This window comes from Marmota flaviventris, chromosome 12, assembly GCF_047511675.1.
Source record: "Marmota flaviventris isolate mMarFla1 chromosome 12, mMarFla1.hap1, whole genome shotgun sequence".
NCBI classification, from domain to species: domain Eukaryota; kingdom Metazoa; phylum Chordata; class Mammalia; order Rodentia; family Sciuridae; genus Marmota; species Marmota flaviventris.
In genome coordinates, this window is record NC_092509.1 from 59,189,987 (window position 1) to 59,210,719 (window position 20,733).

A 20,733-nucleotide genomic window follows, 5' to 3' on the forward strand; every position below is an offset into this window, starting at 1 on the left:
GTTCTTTATATATTTTAGATATCAATTCTGTCAGAAGAGTAGCTAGCAAAATTTCCTCCCATTCTGTATGTTCTCTCCTTACATTCTTCATTGTTTCATTCACTGTGCAAAAGCTATTTAATTTGGTGTCATTCCATTAACTCCTGGCATTATTTCCGGAACTTTAAAGGGTCCTGTTGAGAAAGTTGTTGCTGTGGCTGTATGCTGGAGTCACTGAGTTTTGAGAGTTCTTTAATTTTAATATTTTCTAGTTGTAGGTGGACGCAGTACCTTTATTTTTATGTGGTACTGAGGATCAAACCCCATGCCTCACACTGCTAGGTGAGCTCTCTACCACTGAGCTACCACCCCAGCCCCTTGAGAGTTTTTATATATATTTTAGATATAACTCCTATGTCAGATATGTGATTTGCAGTATTTTATCCCAGTATATAGTTCATCTTTTCATCCTCTTGACCGAAGAGATCCAATTTTTGAGGTTTTTCTTTTATATATTATGCTTTTAGTTTCATGTTGAGGAATGGTTCACCAAACCTTATGTCTCAGTGGTTTTTCTCCAGTGTTTTCTTCTACAAATTTCATGGTTTGCATTTTTTAAAAAATATATTTTTAGTTATAGATGAACACAACACCTTTATTTTATTTATTCATTTATTTATTTATGTGGTGCTGAGGTTCAAACTCAGTGCCTCACATGTGCTAGGCAAGCGTTCTACCACTGAGCCACAAGCTCATCCCCTGGTTTTTACATCTTAATATTTTTAAATCTGTGGTGTACTTTAGTTGACTTATGTGAGGTTTAGATTAAAGTTTATTTTGGGGCCAATTTTTATTCAACTATTCCATCATCATTTGTTAAAAAGACTATTCTTCCTTCAACATACTATTTTTATACCTTTGTCAAAAAGCACTTGGTATATACCAGAATGAATAATTGAAGTTCAAGGTACAATACCATTTGCAGTAGCAGTAGTGGGAGTGAAGGCTAGAGAAGGAGGGAAAGAGAAAAATTTAGGCCTATATCTAGCAAAATATATACCCATCAGTTTTATAGATTTTCTATAAATCTATAAAATTGATGAAAATCTATAAAACTGATGAAAGAGATCAGAGGAGACAAATAAATGATAAGATATTCAGTGTTCTTGGGTGGGAAGACTCAGTAATGTCAAGATATCAATACTTCCCAACAATCTATAGATTGAAAACAATCCTAACCAAAGTTCCAACAAGTTATTTTGTGGTATTGACAAACATTCTAAAGTTTATGTGGAAAGGTAAGAGACCTAGGATAGCCAACACATTGTTTAAGTAATACAAAGTTGGAAGATTGATGTTACCCAACTTTAAGACTTAGTACATAAGGTACTGTAATCAAGATAGTTTGGAAAAATAGATCAAGAAAAGAATAGAGGCCAGATATAGACCCACACAAATATAGTCAACTGATCTTTGGCGAAGGAACAAAAGCAATTCAGTGGAGAAAAGATAGTTTTATGGTGCTGGAGCAACTGCACACCCACATGCAAAAGAAAAGTAATAATCTACACACAGACCTTACACCTTTCACAAAAACTAACTCCAAATGGATCACAGACCTAAGTGTGCAATGAAAAACAATACTCTTAGAAGGTAACGTGGGCTACCTAAGTGACATTGGCTTTGTTAATAACTTTTAGATGCAACACCAGAAATGAAGTTTGTGAATGAAAATATTGATACATTGTACTTCATTACAGTTGGTTAACTTATGCTCTACAAAAGGCATGATTAGGAGAATTAAAAAAAAAAAAAGCCACCAACTAGGAGGAAATATTTGCAAAGCATCTGTAAACGTCAAAATAGGACTGCAGTTGTGGTTCAGTGGTAGAGCTCTTGCCTAGCATGTGTGAGGCTCTGGGTTTCCATTCTCACACCACATAAAAAAATAAAGATACTGTGTCCATCTAAAAATATTTTTTTAAAAAGTCAAAATATACAAAGATCTCTAAAACCATTTTAAAAATGGGCCAAAATTCTAACCTCACCCAAGAAGATGGATAGTAAATAAGCTTATGCTAATGATCAATATTATATGTCATTAGGAAATTGCAAATTAAAACAAGAGATAGCATTACATAACTATTAGAATGGCTCAATTTCCAAAATACAGATGACTCAGAATGCAAGAATATGGAGCAACAGGAACTTCCCTTTCGTTGCTGGTAGACATGCAAAATGTTTCAGCTACTTTGGAAGACAGTGTGTCAGATTTTTTAAACAAAACTAAACAAATTTTTATCATATAGTCTCCAACTATAATTGTGAATTTTTCAGTTCCTTTTTTCATTTCGGTCAGTTTTGCTTCACACATTTTCTGTTCTGTTGTACATACCTGTTTAGAATTGTTGCCTTCCTTGTGGATTGATTATTCATATTTCTTTTTGTTCCTGAATGTCTTCATTCCTTTGAAGTACATTTTATCTGCTTTTAATATAGCCACACCTGCTTTCTTTTGATAAATGTTTATATGGTATACCTTTTTTCATTCTTTTACTTTCAGCCTACACTTACAAAATTATATAGAATTGATTTTCTTTGTAAATAAGAATTTTTTTTTTTTTGGTCATTTATTTTAATCCACTGTACCAATTTCTCTCTTTTAACTGGTTTGTTTATACCAGTACATTTATTGTACATATGATATATTAGGGCTTTAGATTGTCATTTTGTTTCCTGTTCAGTTTTTCATCCTCATTTTTCTTTTATCTGTTTTAATGTGGATTATTGGAACATTTTTTAGAATACTATTTTGATGTATCTGTATGTTTAAGTATATGTCTTTGTAGCTTTTCTTTGGATACAGTAGATATTATACCATTTGTACATATTTTCCTTTTATGTGTTTAAAAATATTTGAAAAATATTTCATAAACTTTACTATTTTAAAAGAAGTCCTTTTAAAAAGATCCTGAATTAGAAGAAAAATGGTCCAGAGAAGAATTGGTGGGGGCTTGGTGGAAGAAGTAAGAGGTGGTGCTGGCCCTCACTTATAATCCCAGCACCTTGGGAGGCTGAGTCAAGAGGATCACAAGTTCGAGGCCAGCCTCAGCAACTTAGCGAGGCCCTGAGCAACTTAGTGAGACCTGGTCTCAAAATAGAAAACAAAAGGACTGGAGATGTAGTTCAGTGGTAAAATGTCCGTGGGTTCGATCCCCAATACTAAAAAAAAAAAAAAAAAAAAAAGGTCAGAAGTGGTAAAATTTGCATATATTTTGAAGGCTAAATTAATAACAGTTGCTGGAATTAGATGTGGGATATGAAAAGGAAGTAAATAAGTAGTACTTACAGTTAGATTTTTGGCCAACAAAACTGGGTAAAAAGTTTTGTCACTGAGATAGGAAAGACTGGACGAGGGATAAGTTTATTTTTAGCTATAAAAATAACTTCAAGGAGATGCTATTCAGTTTTTTTTGAAAACTCATATTAAAAACTCATCAATAGTGAGAACAAGGTTCCTAGAGCACCTACCAAATGTTATGTTTTGTTAAGTACTTTACCATGTTAACCTCACAGTAATTCTGTGAGAAAGGTTCATGTAAACATTAGTGTTGCAGAAATTAAAGATCAGTTAGATTAAATAATTTGCCAAGAAAAGGTACATAACTGATAAGTGGTGGAGCAGAGATTTGAATCTCAGTCTGTCTGACTCCAGTGTTCTAACTACTACAATAAGTACTTCCCATGTTATGTCATTCATTTAATCCTCACAGAAAAATTCTGAAATAGGTTCTAATTGCTTTTCCCCCCAGAGGAGTTAAGTAATTTGTCATTATCAGGTGGCCCCAGGAATCTACTGAATTGAACTTGCTCAAAGGCATGTGTTCATTTCCTTTATATTCTGTACCATAGTCTCCTTCACATAATGGAATTTGTTATGTGTTCACTTGTGAGCAGAATCTGTTTTTTATTGCTTGGGTTCTATAAATTGACAAACTGCAAAAGAGAGTGGTCAGAATCAAGTCTCCATGTTTGTAGATCTGATTAGTAAATGGTATGAAAAAGGGAAAGCCATAGAGGGAGACATCATTTTAAAAATGAGAGAGCATGAAAAGCTTATAACAAAAACTGTAGTTTTTCATCTTCTGCCCCAGAGATCAATTCCTGAACTATTTTGCCCTTTGTCTCCTCTACATTTTCAAGTAATATATATTCATACTGATATTTCTTATCAGTTTTAGCTGACTTCCTTTGAAGGAAGATGAAGATTTGGTGTCTCACATGCACCCTGACTCCACATTCACCCCCACTGTCTCACCCACACTGTCTGTCCTCTTCTCCATCCTTCCAATATTGTAGTTTTATCAGAACTTTTGATAAAGCCACTAGTCAAGTGTCCACATTACTATGACTATAAGTATTTCTCTCTGGATACCCAAGCATGACACTGATTAGGTTTCCTTTTTCATATAACTTTTTAGACTTGAATTCAGTAACTTTTTCTTTGTTTCTTTGTTTTCCATGCTCATGTTCTCACATATGCTGTAGAACTGTCAATATTATTTATCCAGATGATGTATTCATTCCTTTTGGTTATTTGTTTGGTTGTATTTTTCTTTATCTCTTTCTCTTATTCTCACTCTCTTTCTTTCTCCTTCTGTCCTTTTCTCTTTCTTTCTGTCCTTTCTTTATCCTTCTATTTGAGCCCAAGTGCATTCTACCAATGAGTTACATCCCCAACCCTTTTTATTTTTTCCCACTTTTTTAAATTGATGCATTATAGTTTTACATTATTGATTGGATTTTTTATTACATGCTCAAAATACACAATATAATTTTTTTTTAATTATTTTTGAGACAGGGTCTCACCAAGTTGCCCAGAATAATCTCAGAGATTTGAATCTTTACTTGTGAGCCTCCTGTCTCAGCCTGCCAAGTAGGCGGGGTTACATCTCACCCAGCTATTGATTGTATCTTGGGACATTCCTTCTGGGGCTTTCCAGCCTACTCCAAACTGGATTTCTTGGTCTAGGCCTGTGTTATAAACAGTTCTTATTTCAGGGCTTTCTTTTACTGTTTACCCTCTTGTTACTAATCTTATGCCCCCCACCATCCCACATTTACTCACTTATTTTTAAAGCTTTTTTTTTTTTTTTTACCAGAGAGTGCACTCAGGCAATCCACTGAGTCACATCTGATCCTTTTTATGTGGATTTTTGGTTTATTGATGTGCTTACCTCAGAATTTTTTCTCCCATTTCCCACCTTTTCTCTTCATTTTCCCCCCTTATTTTTCAGCTATTACTTTTTTGGTTGTGGATGAATTATTATTTTTATTTATTTATTTTAATTTTTAAATTCTAATTTGTAGACACCAGACTGCATTACAATTTATATTACACATATAGAACATAATTATTCATATCTCTGGTTGTATACCAAGTATATTCACACCATTTATGTCTTCATACATATACTTAGGGTAATGATAGCCATCTCATTGCACCATCTTTTCTACCCCCATGCCCCTTCCCTTCCCACCCCTTTGCCGTATCTAGAGTTCATCTAATCCTCTCATACTCCCAACCCCACTATGAATCAGCCTCCTTATATCAGAGAAAACATTTGGCATTTGGATTTTTGGGATTGGCTAACTTCATTTAGCATTATCTTCTCTTTTTTTTTTAAATTTTTTTTTTTTTAGTTGTAGATGGACACAAAACCTTCATTTTATTTGTTTATTTTCATGTGGTGCTAGGGATCGAACCCAGTGCCTCACGCATGCTAGGCAAGTGCTCTACCACTGAGCCATAACCCTGGCCCCTAGCATTATCTTCTCTAACTCCATCCATTTACCGGCAAATGCCATGAGTTTACTCTCTTTTATTGCTGAGTAGTATTTTATTGTGTATATATACCACATTTTCTTTATCAATTCATCTACTGAAGGACATTTGGATTGGTTCTACAGTTCAGCAATTGTGAATTGATGTGGCTGTGTCCCTGTAGTATGCTGTTTTTAAGTCCTTTGGGTATAGACCGAGGAGTGGGATAGGATAGGTGGGTAAAGGTGGTTCCATTCTCAGTTTTCCAAGGAATCTCCATACTCCTTTCCTTATTGGCTGTGCCAAATTGCAGTCCTACCAGCAGTGTAGGACTGTGCCTTTTTCCCAACATTCTCGCCATCACTTATTGTTGTTTGTATTCTTAATAGCTGCCATTCTGACTGGAGTGAGATGATATCTTAGAGTAGTTTTGATTTGCATTTCTCTAATTGCTAGAGATGTTGAACATTTTTTTTTAATATATTTGTTGATTGATTGTATACCCTCTTTTGAGAAGTGTTCAGTTTCTTAAACCATTTATTGATTGGATTATTTGATTTTTTAGTGTTACAGCTTTTTGAGTTCTTTATATACCCTAGAGATTAGTGCTTTATCTGAAGTGCAAGTTGTAAAAATTTGCTCCCAAGCTGTAGGCTCTCTATTCACCTCACTGAGAAGAAGCTTTTAGTTTGAACCCATCGCATTTATTAATTCTGTGCTTTAGGAGTCTTATTAAGGAAGTAGGGGCCTAATCTGATTGTATTTGATTTGCCAGAATTTTATTGAGAAGTTTTGCATCTGTGTTCATTAGAGATATTGGTCTGAAGTTTTCTTTCTTTGATGTGGTCTCTTCTTCCTGGTTTTGGAATCAGGGTGATATTGGCCTCATAGAATGAGTTTGGAAGTGCTTCCTCTTTTTCCATTTCCTGAAATAAATTGTAGAGTATTAGTATTAGTTCTTTAAAGGTCTTGTCGAACTTGGCTATGTATCCATCTGGTCCTGGGCTTTTCTTGGTTGGTAGGCTTCTGATGGCGTCTTCTATTTCATTGCTTGAAATTGATCTGTTTAAATTGTGTATATCATCTGGATTCAATTTGGGCAAGTCTTATGACTCTAGAAATTTGTCAATGCCTTCGATATTTTCCATTTTATTGGAGTACAAGTTTTCAAAATAATTTCTAATTATCTTCTGTATTTCTGTAGGGTCTGTTGTGATATTTCCTTTTTCATCACATATATTAGTAGTTTTGGTTTTCTTCTCCTCTACGTTAGCATGACAAAGGGTTTGTCAATTTTATTTATTTTTTCAAAGAACCAACTTTTTGTTCTGTCAATTTTTTCAGTTATTTCTTTTGTTTCAATTTCATTGATTTCAGCTCTGATTTCAATTATTTCTTGTCTTCTGCTTTTGGTGTTAATTTGTTCTTTTTTTTTTCTAGGGCTTTTAGATATAATGTTAAGTCATTTATTTGTTAACTTTTTCTTCTTTTAAGGAATGAACTCCATGCAGTGAAGTTTCCTGGTAGTACGGCCTTCGTAGTGCCCCAGAGATTTCAATACATACTATCTGTGTTCTCATTCACCTCTAAGAATTTTTAATCTCCTCCTTGATGTCTTTTGCAACCCATTGTTCATTCAGTACCATATTGTTTAGTCTCCAGGTTTTGGAGTAGCTTTTATTTTTTATTTTATCATTGATTTCTAATTTTATTCCATTGTGATCTGATAGAATGCAGGGTAGTATCTCTAATTTTTTATATTTGCTAAGAGTTGCTTTGTGGCATAATATATGGTCTATTTTAGAGAAGGATCCACGTGCTGTGAGAAGAAAGTGGATTCATTAATTGAAGGATGAAATATTCTATATATGTCAGTTAAGTCTATGTTATCGATCGTATTAGGTTTTTTTTCTTAAATTTTTTTTAGTTGTAGATGGACACGATACCTTTATTTAATTTATTTACTTTTATGTGTTGCTGGGAATCGAACCCAGACCTTCACACATGCAAGGTAAGTGCTCTACCACTGAGCCACAACCCCAGCCCTATTGATTGTATTATTGAGTTCTGTAATTTCTTTGTTCAGCTTTTGTTTGGATGATCTATCCAGTGGTGATAGAAGTGTGTTAAAGTTACCCAGAATTATTGTGTTGTAGTCTATTTGACTCTTGAACTTGAGAAGAGTTTGATGAACGTAGATGCTCCATTGTTTGGGGCATATAAATTTTTCATTGATATGTCTTATTGATGAATGGTTCCCTTAAGCAGTATGAAATATCCTTCTTTATCCCTTTTGATTAACATTGGCTTGAAGTCTACTTTATTTGATGTGAGGATAGAAACCCTGGCTTGCTTCCGCAGTCCATATGAGTGTTTTGATTTTTTCCAACCTTTCACCTTCAGTCTGTGGATGTCTTTTTCTATGAGATGAGTCTCTTGGAGGCAGCATATTGTTGGGTCTGGTTTTTTTGTTTGTTTTTGTTTTTATCCAATCTGCCTGTGTGTATCTTTTGATTGGTGAGTTTAGGCCATTAACATTCAGGGTTATTATTGAAACATGATTTTTATTCCCAGCATTTTTGTTTATTTTTAGTATTAAACTAACTTGGTTTCTCCATTCATTAGTAGTTTTTCCTTTACTGTAATACCTCCCTTTGCTGATTTTCATTGTTGTTTTTCAATTCCTCTTTATGGAATATTTCGCTAAGGCTGTTGGGTAGTGCAAGCTTTCGAGTTATAAATTCTTTTAACTTTTGCTTATCATGGAAGGTTTTTTTACTTCATGATCAAATTTGTGGAAGGTTTTTTATTTCATCATCAAATCTAAAGTTTAATTTTGCTGGACATAACATACTTGGTTGGCATCTGTTTTCTTTCAGAGCTTGATATATATTGTTCCAGTATCTTCCAGCTTTCAGGGTCTGGGTTGAAAAATCTGCACATCTAATTGATTTTCCTCTACATGTAATCTTATTCCTTTCTCTCATGGCTTTTAATATTCTCTCCTTATTCTGTATGTTAGCCATTTTTATTATGTGTCTTGGTGTGGATCTGTTGTGATTTTGTACATTTGGCACCCTGTCACCCTCCAGAATTTGGTTTTCCAATTCATTCTTCATGTTTGGAAACTTTTCTGATATTATTTCATTGAGTAGATTGCTCATTCCTTTAGTTTGGAATTCTATGCTTTCCTTTATCCCAATAACTCTTAAATTTAGTGTTTTTATGCTATCCCATATTTCTTGAATGTTTTGCTCATGGTTTCTTACCATCTTCACTGTGTGGGCTACATTCTTTTCAAGATTATATATTTTGTCTTCATTGTCTGAGGTCCTTTCTTCCAAGTGGTTTAATCTGTTTGTAATGCTTTCAATTGAACTTTTAATTTGGTTTATTGTTTCTTTCATTTCAAGGATTTCTGTTTTTTTTTTTTTTTAGAACCTCTGTCTCTCTGTTGAAGTAATCTTTTGCTTCCTTTATTTGTTTATGTAACTCTGTCAAAATGATCTTTTGCTGCCTGTATTTGCTCTCTTATATCATTCTTTAATTCACAGAACATTTTTATCATGTACATCCTGAACTCCGTCTCTGTCATTTCTTCTGCTGTGCTGGCCATGGATTCTAATAATGTGATATCTTGATATGTTTGGGGCACTTTCTTCCCTTGTCTTTTCATATTGCTTATCTGTCTTCCCTTCTAGCACTGTGGATCCGAGGCTTATAGTGCCCCTGTAGGGATCTAATACCTCTCCTTTGAGGTGAAGGACAATGGTAACAGATTCCAATATAACCAATATACACCCTAAAAACAAATGTTTGCTGTTAAGACGTTTATAGTTTGGTCAAAATGTACAGAAATGGTGAATTCAGTTATTAGCTACAATATACTCAGTAGGTTTTTAAAAGTGTTTACAGTTTCTAATGGTGGATAAAGAACCAGAGGTGAGGAGTAGGATGATATGCTAAGGAGGAGGTAGGAGGCCCACCATCTTGGATCTGTATTTCACACTTCTTAGGAAGTGTGAAAGAGAAATCTAACAAGGAAGGTTAGTAGCAGGAGAAGGGAGAGAAAGTAATTTTGAGTAGACAAGTAAGTGGGAAGACAGTAGAGTACATAAAACAAATATAAATATATATTTAGAAAAATAAAAAATGTTAAAATAGTAGAAATTGGTGGGAAAAAAATTTTTTAAAAAGTCCCAGTCTTCAAAATCCTAATTCATGCAAAATACTTGGTTTCACATATGGATGTGAGTGCGGGAGAATATAGAGGGAGAGGAAAAAAAGAACTTGAAGGAAGAAACAGGGATTCTTTTAGTTGGAGATCAGTATCTTTCCTGCTTTCCTTTTTATCTAATAGGTGGGGTCATCTGTTGTTAGATAGTATCTCTGCCCTCAGGATGGTGAAGGTAACCAGGGTGTCACTGTGCCAGGGTGGCAGGTGCTGGGGAGAGGGGGTAGTTAGAAACTGAGTACCTGGCCAGCCAGAGTTCCAAATTGGGATTTGCTCCCACTGAAAGTGATGAAGGTGACCCAAGATGGAGGCGCCTGCTTTCATTGTTTGGGTGTCGGGTCAGTGGGGGGAGCCGAGTGATGGCATTGGACAAGGAGTTCAGAGACAGCTCTGGCTTGCAGTATGTGGCTGTCAGCTTATTCAGAGCCTGTGTGAAGTTCCCTGGTGTAGGCAGCTACTATGTGTAGGGGACTATCTGCTGCTGCAGCGTCCCAAGATGGCAGCAACCAGGGGAGCCCCATGGGGGTAGATGGGGGTCCACATGGGAGTGGCAGCTAGAGTTCCTGCATGTGGGAAGCTGCCAGGTGTCATGCGTGGGAGCGGCATCCTGACACTGAGGCCTGGAGCCCTGGAAGGGCACAGTAATCGTGATTCCTGCCTAGGAGCAGGAATATCACTACAGAGAAGCAGTATTCTCACTACTTGAGTCCTAGGTCATGGAGTGACACGGAATGCTGCCTCTCTTGGCCCACCATCTTGGATCTATATTTATTTATTGTTATATGGTGCTGAGAATTGAACCCAGAGCCTCATACATGCTAGGCAAGTACTCTACCACTGATCCACAATCCCAACTCCTCAGCTATTACTTTTTTGAAAGTACTATCCTGCCGCAGTCTGGCTGGGCACAAAATCACGAGCCACTCAAGCAGGAACAAAGTTTATTTTTTGAAACTGCCGCCAATGTCCGGTACCGCCCGGGAAGATTTTTTCCACCCACACGGCCTCCTCTCGGAACCGCAGAGAGAGCTCCTCCCCCGGAACTCCCTCCTACTGTACTTCCCCAACCAATGGGAACTCTCCAGGAGTCCCGCTGGCCTAGGTGAACAGCAGGAGTCCAATATCCATATGAATGCAAATCTTAACATAATCATATCATCTCAATGGCTAGCTGGCGTCACCTTTCTACCAAAAATGCCATGCATCATATACTTGGCTCTTAGCATCTCCCCCCTTCTGTTTAAGTAACAAGCAATCTGGCTAGGGACCGTGCCTGTTAGGTTTGTCCAATTCAACATATGGTTCTTACCCGTCATCGGAAAACTAACTTTTAGGCGTCAGCCTCCTGTCTTAGGTTGATACCACTTCAATTGGATCATACCCGTCACTGACTACCGGTCCAGCATATAGCCATACTTGTGGATAGGCCTATGTACCAGTGGGGGGGTGATGTTTTTTGCCTCACCTCTGTTGGCCCCCAAATTTGGCCTTGGTGCCGGTGGGGGGGTGAGGTTCTTTACCTCACCTCTGTTGGCCCCCAAAATTAGACCATCACTAGTAGAAGGGAGGAGGATACAGAAATGTCATGACACCAAGTCAATTAACGGCTCCTAGGAAAAATTACATCACTGGTGACACATCAGCAAAGATACGCTAGCACTACCATAATTCGCTGCATCAACAAATAGATCACAAAGCATACAAGTGATACATAGTCCAGGCAAGTTCTGTAAGCAGTTCAAAGTAGAGGAATCTATCAATATGTCCATATCCTTCCAAAATAAATCGACTCATTGATTGAGCATTACTTGTTGAGTTATAAATCATTGATGTATCAGCTTACACGGTTTGTTGTGATAACTCTCGAAGAAGTTGTAGTTTGGTTTTATCTTTGTCTTCACCGGCACTGGGATGAAAATAGGAATTTTAACAATGATGCTAAAAAAAAATATGTAACATTTCAACAGGTACTAAGAAAACAATATTTAGAACAATTTACATTATCCTGAACAGAATTATTAAATATAATGAAAAGGAAAGGTGAAAGTAAACAAACAGATTTGTTAACCTTCTATTTGTTCATATATTAGAACAATCCTCAACAGCTGTTTACCCAAATTAAATTAAACTATTAAAATCACGTGAATAATAAAAAAAAATTTTTTTGGATCCATCTGCATGAGCGCCCCTCATATGTGATATATGGACATACGCACATACAGACATACAACACAAAACAGAAGTGTGCACACGTAACATATAACACATAAGACAATAGTAAAGGCCTTGTAGCTTTACCTAGGTGAAATCTCCATTGCAATGTTCAAAAACTCCACAGTCAAAATATAAAACTGATCAGAAAAAACATTAACCTAGGTCTGTATGAGCTCAAAAATAAAATAGAACTTTATGATGTGGGAAAAAGCAATAATAAAATAGATATTGAAAAAAACATCCTGGTTAATCACTGTCGCAGATGTAAGAATAGCCAAGCTGGAGATCTGGATATCAGCTGTTATGGATTTGAGTGGAATCATCTTCCTTTTGGTCTGTAGGAACTGTTTTAGTTAGTCTCTCTGGAATCCAAATCGGCTGCTGTTCTTCCTGTGGAAAAACACAAACAGAACCCCGACTCCAGACTATCACTGGGTCAGGACCTTTCCATTGTCCTGTTAGAATATCTTTCCAAAGTACCTTAGGCTTATGTACATTTTTTGGATACAAATGTCTTTCCGCAGCACTAAGCCCTGATGAATCCAAATTTAAAAAGTTTAGAGTAAAAAGGGTTATTTTAAGTTTATCTTTGGGGGATATATACCCCTTTCCAATTCCCTCCTTTTGTTTTAATAAGTACATTTTAATAGTTTGATGAGGTCTTTCAACTATGCCTTGTCCTTGTGGATTGTATGGAATTCCTGTTATGTGAGTAATGCCAAATGATGAGCAAAATTGTTTAAAAGAGGTGGACGTATAACCAGGACCATTATCGGTTTTTAACTGTTTTGGAACGCCCACAGTGGCAAAATTTTGTAAGCAATGAGCTATAACATCTTTAGTTTTTTCTCCGGCATGAAGGGAGCCCATCAGAAATCCGGAAGAAGTATCAACTGTAACATGTAAATATTTTAATTTTCCAAATTGTGGCAAGTGTGTGACGTCCATCTGCCAAATATGGTTAGGTATCAGTCCTCTAGGATTGACTCCAAGATTAACTTGTGGTAAAAATGTCACACAATTTTGACATTGTTTTATTATATGTTGGGGTTGTTCTTTAGTTATTTTAAAACGCTTTTGTAAAGTATTAGCATTGACATGGAACCTTTTATGAAAATTTATAGCTTCTTCTATTGTGGAGAAAATATGTATGTCATGTGTAGATTTATCTGCTATCTCATTGCCCAAACTAAGGGCTCCAGGCAATCCTGTATGTGCCCTGATATGTCCTATAAAGAATGGATCTTTTCTGTCCCAGATTAGACTTTGTATAGTAGAAAACAAAGAGAAAACAGTAGAAGAAGGGGAAATCCTACCAGCATCTTCAAGGGATACTATAGCATTAACTACATACTGACTATCAGAAAATAAATTAAATACAGAATCTTTAAACATCATAAAAGCTTGTAATACTGCATTAAGCTCTACCTTTTGAGCTGATTGTTTGGGTACTAAAAATGTAAAAGTTTGATCAGGGGTAACTACTGCTGCTGTACCATAATTTGACCCATCAGTGAATATATTTGGAGCATTTATGATAGGGGATTTTTTTGTCATCTTCGGAAAAACTACAGGATGTTTAGACCAAAAAGACAACAAAGGATTAGACGGTAAGTGATTATCAAATGAAACATTAGATTTACACATGATTATTGCCCAAGTATTTAACTCATTAGCTAACTCATCAATTTGATCTATAGTATATGGAGTAATAATTTTATTGGGAGAAATTCCAAACACTCCCTTGGCTGCTTTTATTCCTTTGAGTATTAATTGTCCTACAGCCTCAGGATACCTAGTAAGAATAGTGTTAGGAGAATAAGATAAATGTATCCACAATAATGGACCTTCTTGCCAGAATACTCCTGTAGGAATATTTTTTGTTGGCAGTACAATAAATAATAAAGGCAAACTTATATCAATTCTATCCAAATGCATATTTTCCATATATGTTTCAATGATATTTAATGCCTTTCTTGCTTCAGGCGTCAACATGCGGGGTGAATTTGGATCTGATGGACCTTTTAGAATATCAAATAAAGGTCCCAACTCTCCTGTTGGTATGCCTAGATAAGGCCTTATCCAATTTATGTCTCCTAATAACTTTTGAAAGTCGTTAAGTGATTTGAGTTGATCTACTCGTATTTGAATTTTGGGTGGACGGACCATGGTTGAGGATAATAAAACCCCTAAATAATTAATTGGAAGATTTAATTGTACTTTATCTATTGCTATCTCTAGATTATAATTTTTTAATAAATTTGTAAGTGTGGCATAACATTCTAGCAATGTGTTTTTATCTTTATGTGCCAATAACACATCATCCATATAGTGAAATATTTGTAGTTCAGGATTTTGATTTCTAAGTGGCTGGATTGCTTTGTTAATATAAATTTGACACATAGTTGGACTATTAGCCATCCCTTGAGGGAGTACTTTCCATTCATATCTCTGATCAGGACCTTCATGATTTAGTGCAGGGATAATAAATGCAAAATGTGGACTATCCTCGGGATGAATTGGAATTGAAAAAAAACAATCTTTAATATCTATAGCTAAAACATGCCAGGTTTTTGGTAAAGCAGACAATTGGGGAATCCCTGATTGAGCAGGTCCCATAATAACCATCTCATTATTAATGGCTCTTAAATCTTGTAATAATCTCCATTTACCAGATTTCTTTTTAATGACAAAAATGGGAGTATTATGGGGAGATACGGAAGGTTGTATATGTCCCTCCGCTAATTGTTGTTTGACCAGGTCATGGGCTATTTGTATCTTTTCTTTAGTCAGGGGCCACTGAGGAACCCACACTGGTCTTTCTGATTTCCAAGTAATTTTGATTGTCTCAGTGGCCCTTTCTGAAAACCCAATCCATGTCTATTTGTTTTTTGATCTATTTGAATTGGTGCTGTCATACCTTGTTCTTGTTCTCTTAATCTTTCTTCTTTCCTAAAGCCTTGTCTAGCCCTAGTAGTGGGCGCATTAGGATTGATGTTATTTGTTAATGTCAAACCTAATTGATCTAGGACATCTCGTCCCCATAAATTTATAGGAAGATGATCCAATACATAGGGCTGTATAGTTCCTTCACATCCTTCAGGATCCTTCCAATCTAATACCATTGCACTTCTATGGGGATTAGTTGCCACTCCTAGGCCTCGAAGAGTTTGAGTGGCTTGTTGTAATGGCCAATGTTTCGGCCATTCTTGATGAGATATGATGCTAAGGTCTGCACCTGTATCAAGTAGCCCATTAAAGTCATGTCCTTGAATATTTAGTTTTAGCATTGGGCGAGAATCTAGATTTAAAGACAGCATAGCCCAATCTATACCTGTGGAGCCTAATCCCCTGGAACCTCTTTCTACAGTATGACTGGAAAATTTATCATGTAGGCTGGGTATTATTAATAACTGTGCTATTCTATCTCCTGGTGAAATTACTGATATACCTCTTGGAGAACTAGCTATAATTTTTATTTCACCTTCATAATCGGGATCAATTAACCCAGGACTTATCATAAGTCCTTTTAGTGTTGAAGAACTGCGTCCCAATAATAAGCCTACTGTTCCTTGGGGAAGAGGTCCTTTTACTCCTGTGGGAATGATTTGAACTCCCATCTCTGGAGTTAGTACTGTTCTGGCAGAGGCACAGATGTCCAACCCTGCGCTCCCTCTAGTTTGTCTGATGAGGGATTTAATGGATAATGCGTCCTGGGCACTACCTTGATGGTGTTGCTGGGTTCCTCCACTGCCCCGTATATTTGTGGTTTTGGGCCCCGGAGCATTGGGCCCTCCAGTCCGTTTTTTGGCAATGGAGCCTGATGTCTTTCTCCACGATATCGTGGGTAAACACTTGGTCCTTGTCTGTTTTTTGATAACGGAATACCTTCTATGGTGGTTTGAGAACGGCATTCATTAGCCCAATGTTTCCCTCTACGGCATCGTGGGCAAATACCCGGTATTCTATTCCTTTGATACCTAGCCTTGTTAAACCCTCCTCCTATGGGGCAACTCCTTTTAAAATGTCCTGTTTGATCACAATTATAGCATGTTTTTGGCCTGGCATTTAAAGCCTGTTGTACTGCTGCTAAGACTTGCCCTTGTTCATTAATGTCTCTACATAATTTAATATATGTGTTTAAATCTTCATGTTTCCATGGTCTGATGACCTCTCTACAGCAACGATTTGCTTGGTCATAAGCCAGTTGTTTTATAAATGGCATTGCCTGTTTTGTATCTCCAAATACTCTAGATGCTGTCTGAATATGCCTATCTACAAATTCAGCGTAAGGTTCATTAGCTCCTTGTATTACCTTAGATAATTGTCCTTGTAAATCTCCATGCCCCTGTAAAGTTTTCCATGCCTTAATTGCATCTACAGCAATTTGTGCGTATACGCCAGGATCATATTCAATTTGTTGCCGTTGACCCTCATAAGGTCCTTTTCCTAATAACATATCTAGATTTCTTTGAGGGTAACCGGCTGCTGCGTTTCGCCTAGCTGTTTCCATGCAAAATTCCTCATTGGCAACCTTCCATAACAAATATTGTCCTCCATTTAGCACAGATCGACACATGTTAGCCCAGTCTGCTGGCGTCATGTCTAAGTTGGTAATGGATTCGACCATGCTCACAGTGAAGGGTGCTTGTGGCCCGTAGGTTGTTACAGCCTCCTTTAATTGCTTCACTGTTTTGAAATCTAAAGCACGGTGAATTCGTTGCCCTCCTGCCTGCTCAAGTACAGGGCATGCCAATCTTTGGGGTCCTGCCTCAGGATTCCGTCCATCAACTATGGGAGTTGAGGGCTGCTCAGCTGTAGATGGAGCTGTTGGTTGAATTACGCCCTCTGGTGATAGAACGGGGTTAGTAGCAGCCTCCTGTTGTAATTCCCCGCCTGATGGTTGTTTTTCCTCTAAGCTTTCTTTCTTCAAATCTTCCTCTGTCTGACTACCTTCTCTTTCGCTTGACCTAACATGTTTTCTACCATAGTCTGGACCTCTAACAATTTACTTAACAGTCTTTCGGTTTGTTTTCTACTAGTTTCTAATCTACTATAAAGGTAACGCAACCCAATAAGATAGCATAAAACAAAACCGAAACAGAATGAAACAAAAACCGAACAAAGAATAGTTGTATCAATTTTCTCTTTCTCAGGGCCGAACAACTTCAAACCTTGAGCCAACCATTTTTCCCAGTTTGCCTGAGAAAATTCTAGGGATAGGCAGCTTGAAACAAAAACAAGATAAATCAAAACGAGAACACATTGTTTTTTGAAATGGTCACCCATTTTGTTGCCTTCCCTCAGGGGCGAGCAATTTTACTCACCTCCAAGCTTCAGGCGTTCCCCGTGCGGGCCGCCAGTTGCCGCAGTCTGGCTGGGCACAAAATCACGAGCCACTCAAGCAGGAACAAAGTTTATTTTTTGAAACTGCCGCCAATGTCCGGTACCGCCCGGGAAGATTTTTTCCACCCACACGGCCTCCTCTCGGAACCGCAGAGAGAGCTCCTCCCCCGGAACTCCCTCCTACTGTACTTCCCCAACCAATGGGAACTCTCCAGGAGTCCCGTACCTGGCCTAGGTGAACAGCAGGAGTCCAATATCCATATGAATGCAAATCTTAACATAATCATATCATCTCAATGGCTAGCTGGCGTCACCTTTCTACCAAAAATGCCATGCATCATATACTTGGCTCTTAGCACTATCCACTATTCCATCTCAGATTATTCTGAACCCTCTTCGCATGTGTGGTATAGCTGCAGTTAAACCAGCTGCCTGTACTTAGCTAGAGAAGATGCAGCTCCTTGTACTGCTAGGCCACTGATACCCTAGTTTGAGTCTGTTCTGCACACTTGTATTTCTTTCTTCAAATGCCAGCCCTCCTAATTCTCAGTAGGAGAATTACCTGTTCGCACTCAGTGCACTGTGTAACTTGTTTAAAAAAAATAAAAAAGATACTCGTGCGTAGAGTATGTAGACTTTGAAACCCATATAGCCAAACCAGCTTCTTAACATTCTCTTCTACTTGATGGTGTCTGTTTCCTACCTGTAGCAGAAAAAAGTTTCTGCCCTCTAGATATGGCACAGCTGAAAAAATAAGCAAATAAGCTTCCATCTGGACAAGAATTAGGTCTGCACTTTTACATTTGAGACTTTCTGGTTCAAAGTATTTTGTTCATTCTAAGCCCTAAATAATTATTTAGCAGATAAAAGAATAGAGGACTAAAAAGAAGCTGTTTATTTTCTTACAGTAAGATATTTAGACACTAAAGGTCTAAGTTAAACAGACCTGTTCCCTCACTTCTAGTCTGACTGGTCTTGTATCAAGGTTGAATGCTTCTTGGAGGCAGTCGAACACATGCTGTGGTCAGGCCTGTATACCTTGCCCTTTGACAGAGTACTACTTTTTTTAAAAATTAACTTGGGCCCTGATTTGTAGGTAAGCTGGTATGTAGTAGACTCATAATTGTTTAATCAATCATAAGAAGATACCTCATTCTGTTTTCCATCTTTGTTTAGGTTTTTAAAAATTTTATCCATTTTAGGCCTGCATTCTAATGATTTTTAGTATATTTGCAGAGTTATGCAGCCATCACAATTTAATTTTAGAATATTTCCATTCTTAAAAAGAAATCTTATACTTTTCAGCATTCATTCTCCTTACCTCATGTTCAGTTCTAGGTAACCACTAACTTACTGTATCTATAAATTTGCCTATTCTATATATTTTACATAAAAGAAGTCATATAATGAGGGCTTTTTTGTCTGTTCTTTTACTTAATGTAAGATTCTCAAGGTTCATCCATGCTATACAATGTCTCAGTACGTCATCCCTTTTTATTTCCAGATAATAATTCATTTTATAGTTATACAAGTTTTTATTTACCAATTGATGGACATTATGAATAATGCTGCTATGAATATTCATGTGCAAGTTTTTGCTTTAATTTGGTTTAATTTCTCTTGGAGATATATACCTAGGAATGGGAAGGGTAGCTAAGAAAACTTAGGAAGGAGAAACTCAGTAATTTTTAAGAATGCAAAGGGATGCTGAGACCAAAATGTTTAAGAACTTCTATACTATAGACAAGATGACCACTAGGCAGGTTTGTGTACACACACACACACACACACACATACATATTTTAACTCGTTTTCAAATGGTGCATTTTGCCATCCCAAGAGAAATTCCAACAGTAGTTGAAAATTCATAAAAGCATTGAATAAAGATACAGTTTCCATTTGGTGGTTCAACAGTAATACTAACAGATGGAATGTCAGCTGCAAAGAGGACTAATTGTGCGTCTTTGTGGAGGAGGAAAATATTGTTTAAGTTGCAATATATTTATTAGAAACATGAATTTCATTATTTCTAGTTAGGTTTGTATATGCAGTGGTCTTACCTTTGTGTCTTATAATAGCTCTCAATTTCACGCTTAAATTAACTGTTGGAAATGGTTTAGCTAAAAAATGGAGTCTCTGTAGAGAAGTCAGGAATGTTCATAAGGAGCCTCCTGTCAGGCATGGTGTGAGGCTTGCAGTGCTGCTGGCACCCAGAGACCAAGCACAAAAGAAGGCAGGAGACTTTCTTTGAGGAGCCTCAGGAAAGAAGGCAGTGTCCTTTGAGAACTGCAATAGATATGAATGGGGGAGGGCATTTCAGAGGAAGACAGAACTGAGAGCACAGAGAAGGAGGCTTGAAGCTTCTGGATCTTTTAGGGAACAGCAAGACATCTGATAACTAGTGTTTTGGGGAGAAATCAAACTAGAAAGGAAGATGGTGAGGTCCTAAGGGCTTTCCTGCCCTGGTTAGAAATGTAGCGTCCATTGTGCAGGAAGGAGCAGGAGTTGAAACAATGGACTTGTGTTTTAGGCAGATAACCTTGGCAGCATTATAAGGGGAGGTTTACAAGCTAGACCAGTTAAGGACTTATATTTTCTTGAACTGATGGTTAAGGTAATCAGAGACAGACTTGATGGAACTTGTACCTGTTTAGAGGGAAGGGGAGAAACCAGTCTGGTGTTTTGGGGTGGGGGTTCATTATGTGTGATTGGGAATCCTGGAGAAAGAGCAGGTTTGGGGCTAGAAGGTGGGATGGATTTTTCAATTTTTAAAAAAATCTATTCTGTTTCATTTATTTAAGACTTGTTCTCCCTTCTCCAGATATCATCGACCCTGCCATTCTGCGCCCAGGTCGGCTGGACAAAACACTCTTTGTGGGTATGCCACCCCCAGCAGACCGTCTTGCCATCTTAAAAACTATCACAAAAGTGAGTAAAGGAAATGGAATATTTTTGGATGTGTTTCTCTCAGTAACTATAGTTACAACGGGTATTAATTCAGGATGACTGAATACTTTCTTTACTCTAAATATTTGTCCAGTCTAGATCTCCCACAAAGGAAGATGAACTTTTATTTTATCATTGAAAATCCTCTCCATTTTTATTTTTAGTTGCTTAAAGTGAAGGCAACTTAAAT

At 37.1% G+C, this 20,733-nt stretch overlaps 1 protein-coding gene across 6 annotated transcripts in view; it reads left to right on the forward strand.

The window, feature by feature from the left end:
• The window catches only part of Nvl (nuclear VCP like), a 136,439-nt gene that overhangs the window by 76,723 nt on the left and 38,983 nt on the right, over positions 1 to 20,733 (forward strand). For all 6 annotated transcript variants that reach the window (XM_071600028.1, XM_071600027.1, XM_071600029.1 and 3 more), the window contains one exon: positions 20,419 to 20,525. In XM_071600028.1, the coding sequence (XP_071456129.1) occupies positions 20,419 to 20,525 (107 nt within the window). The remainder of the gene's footprint in view (positions 1 to 20,418; positions 20,526 to 20,733) is intronic.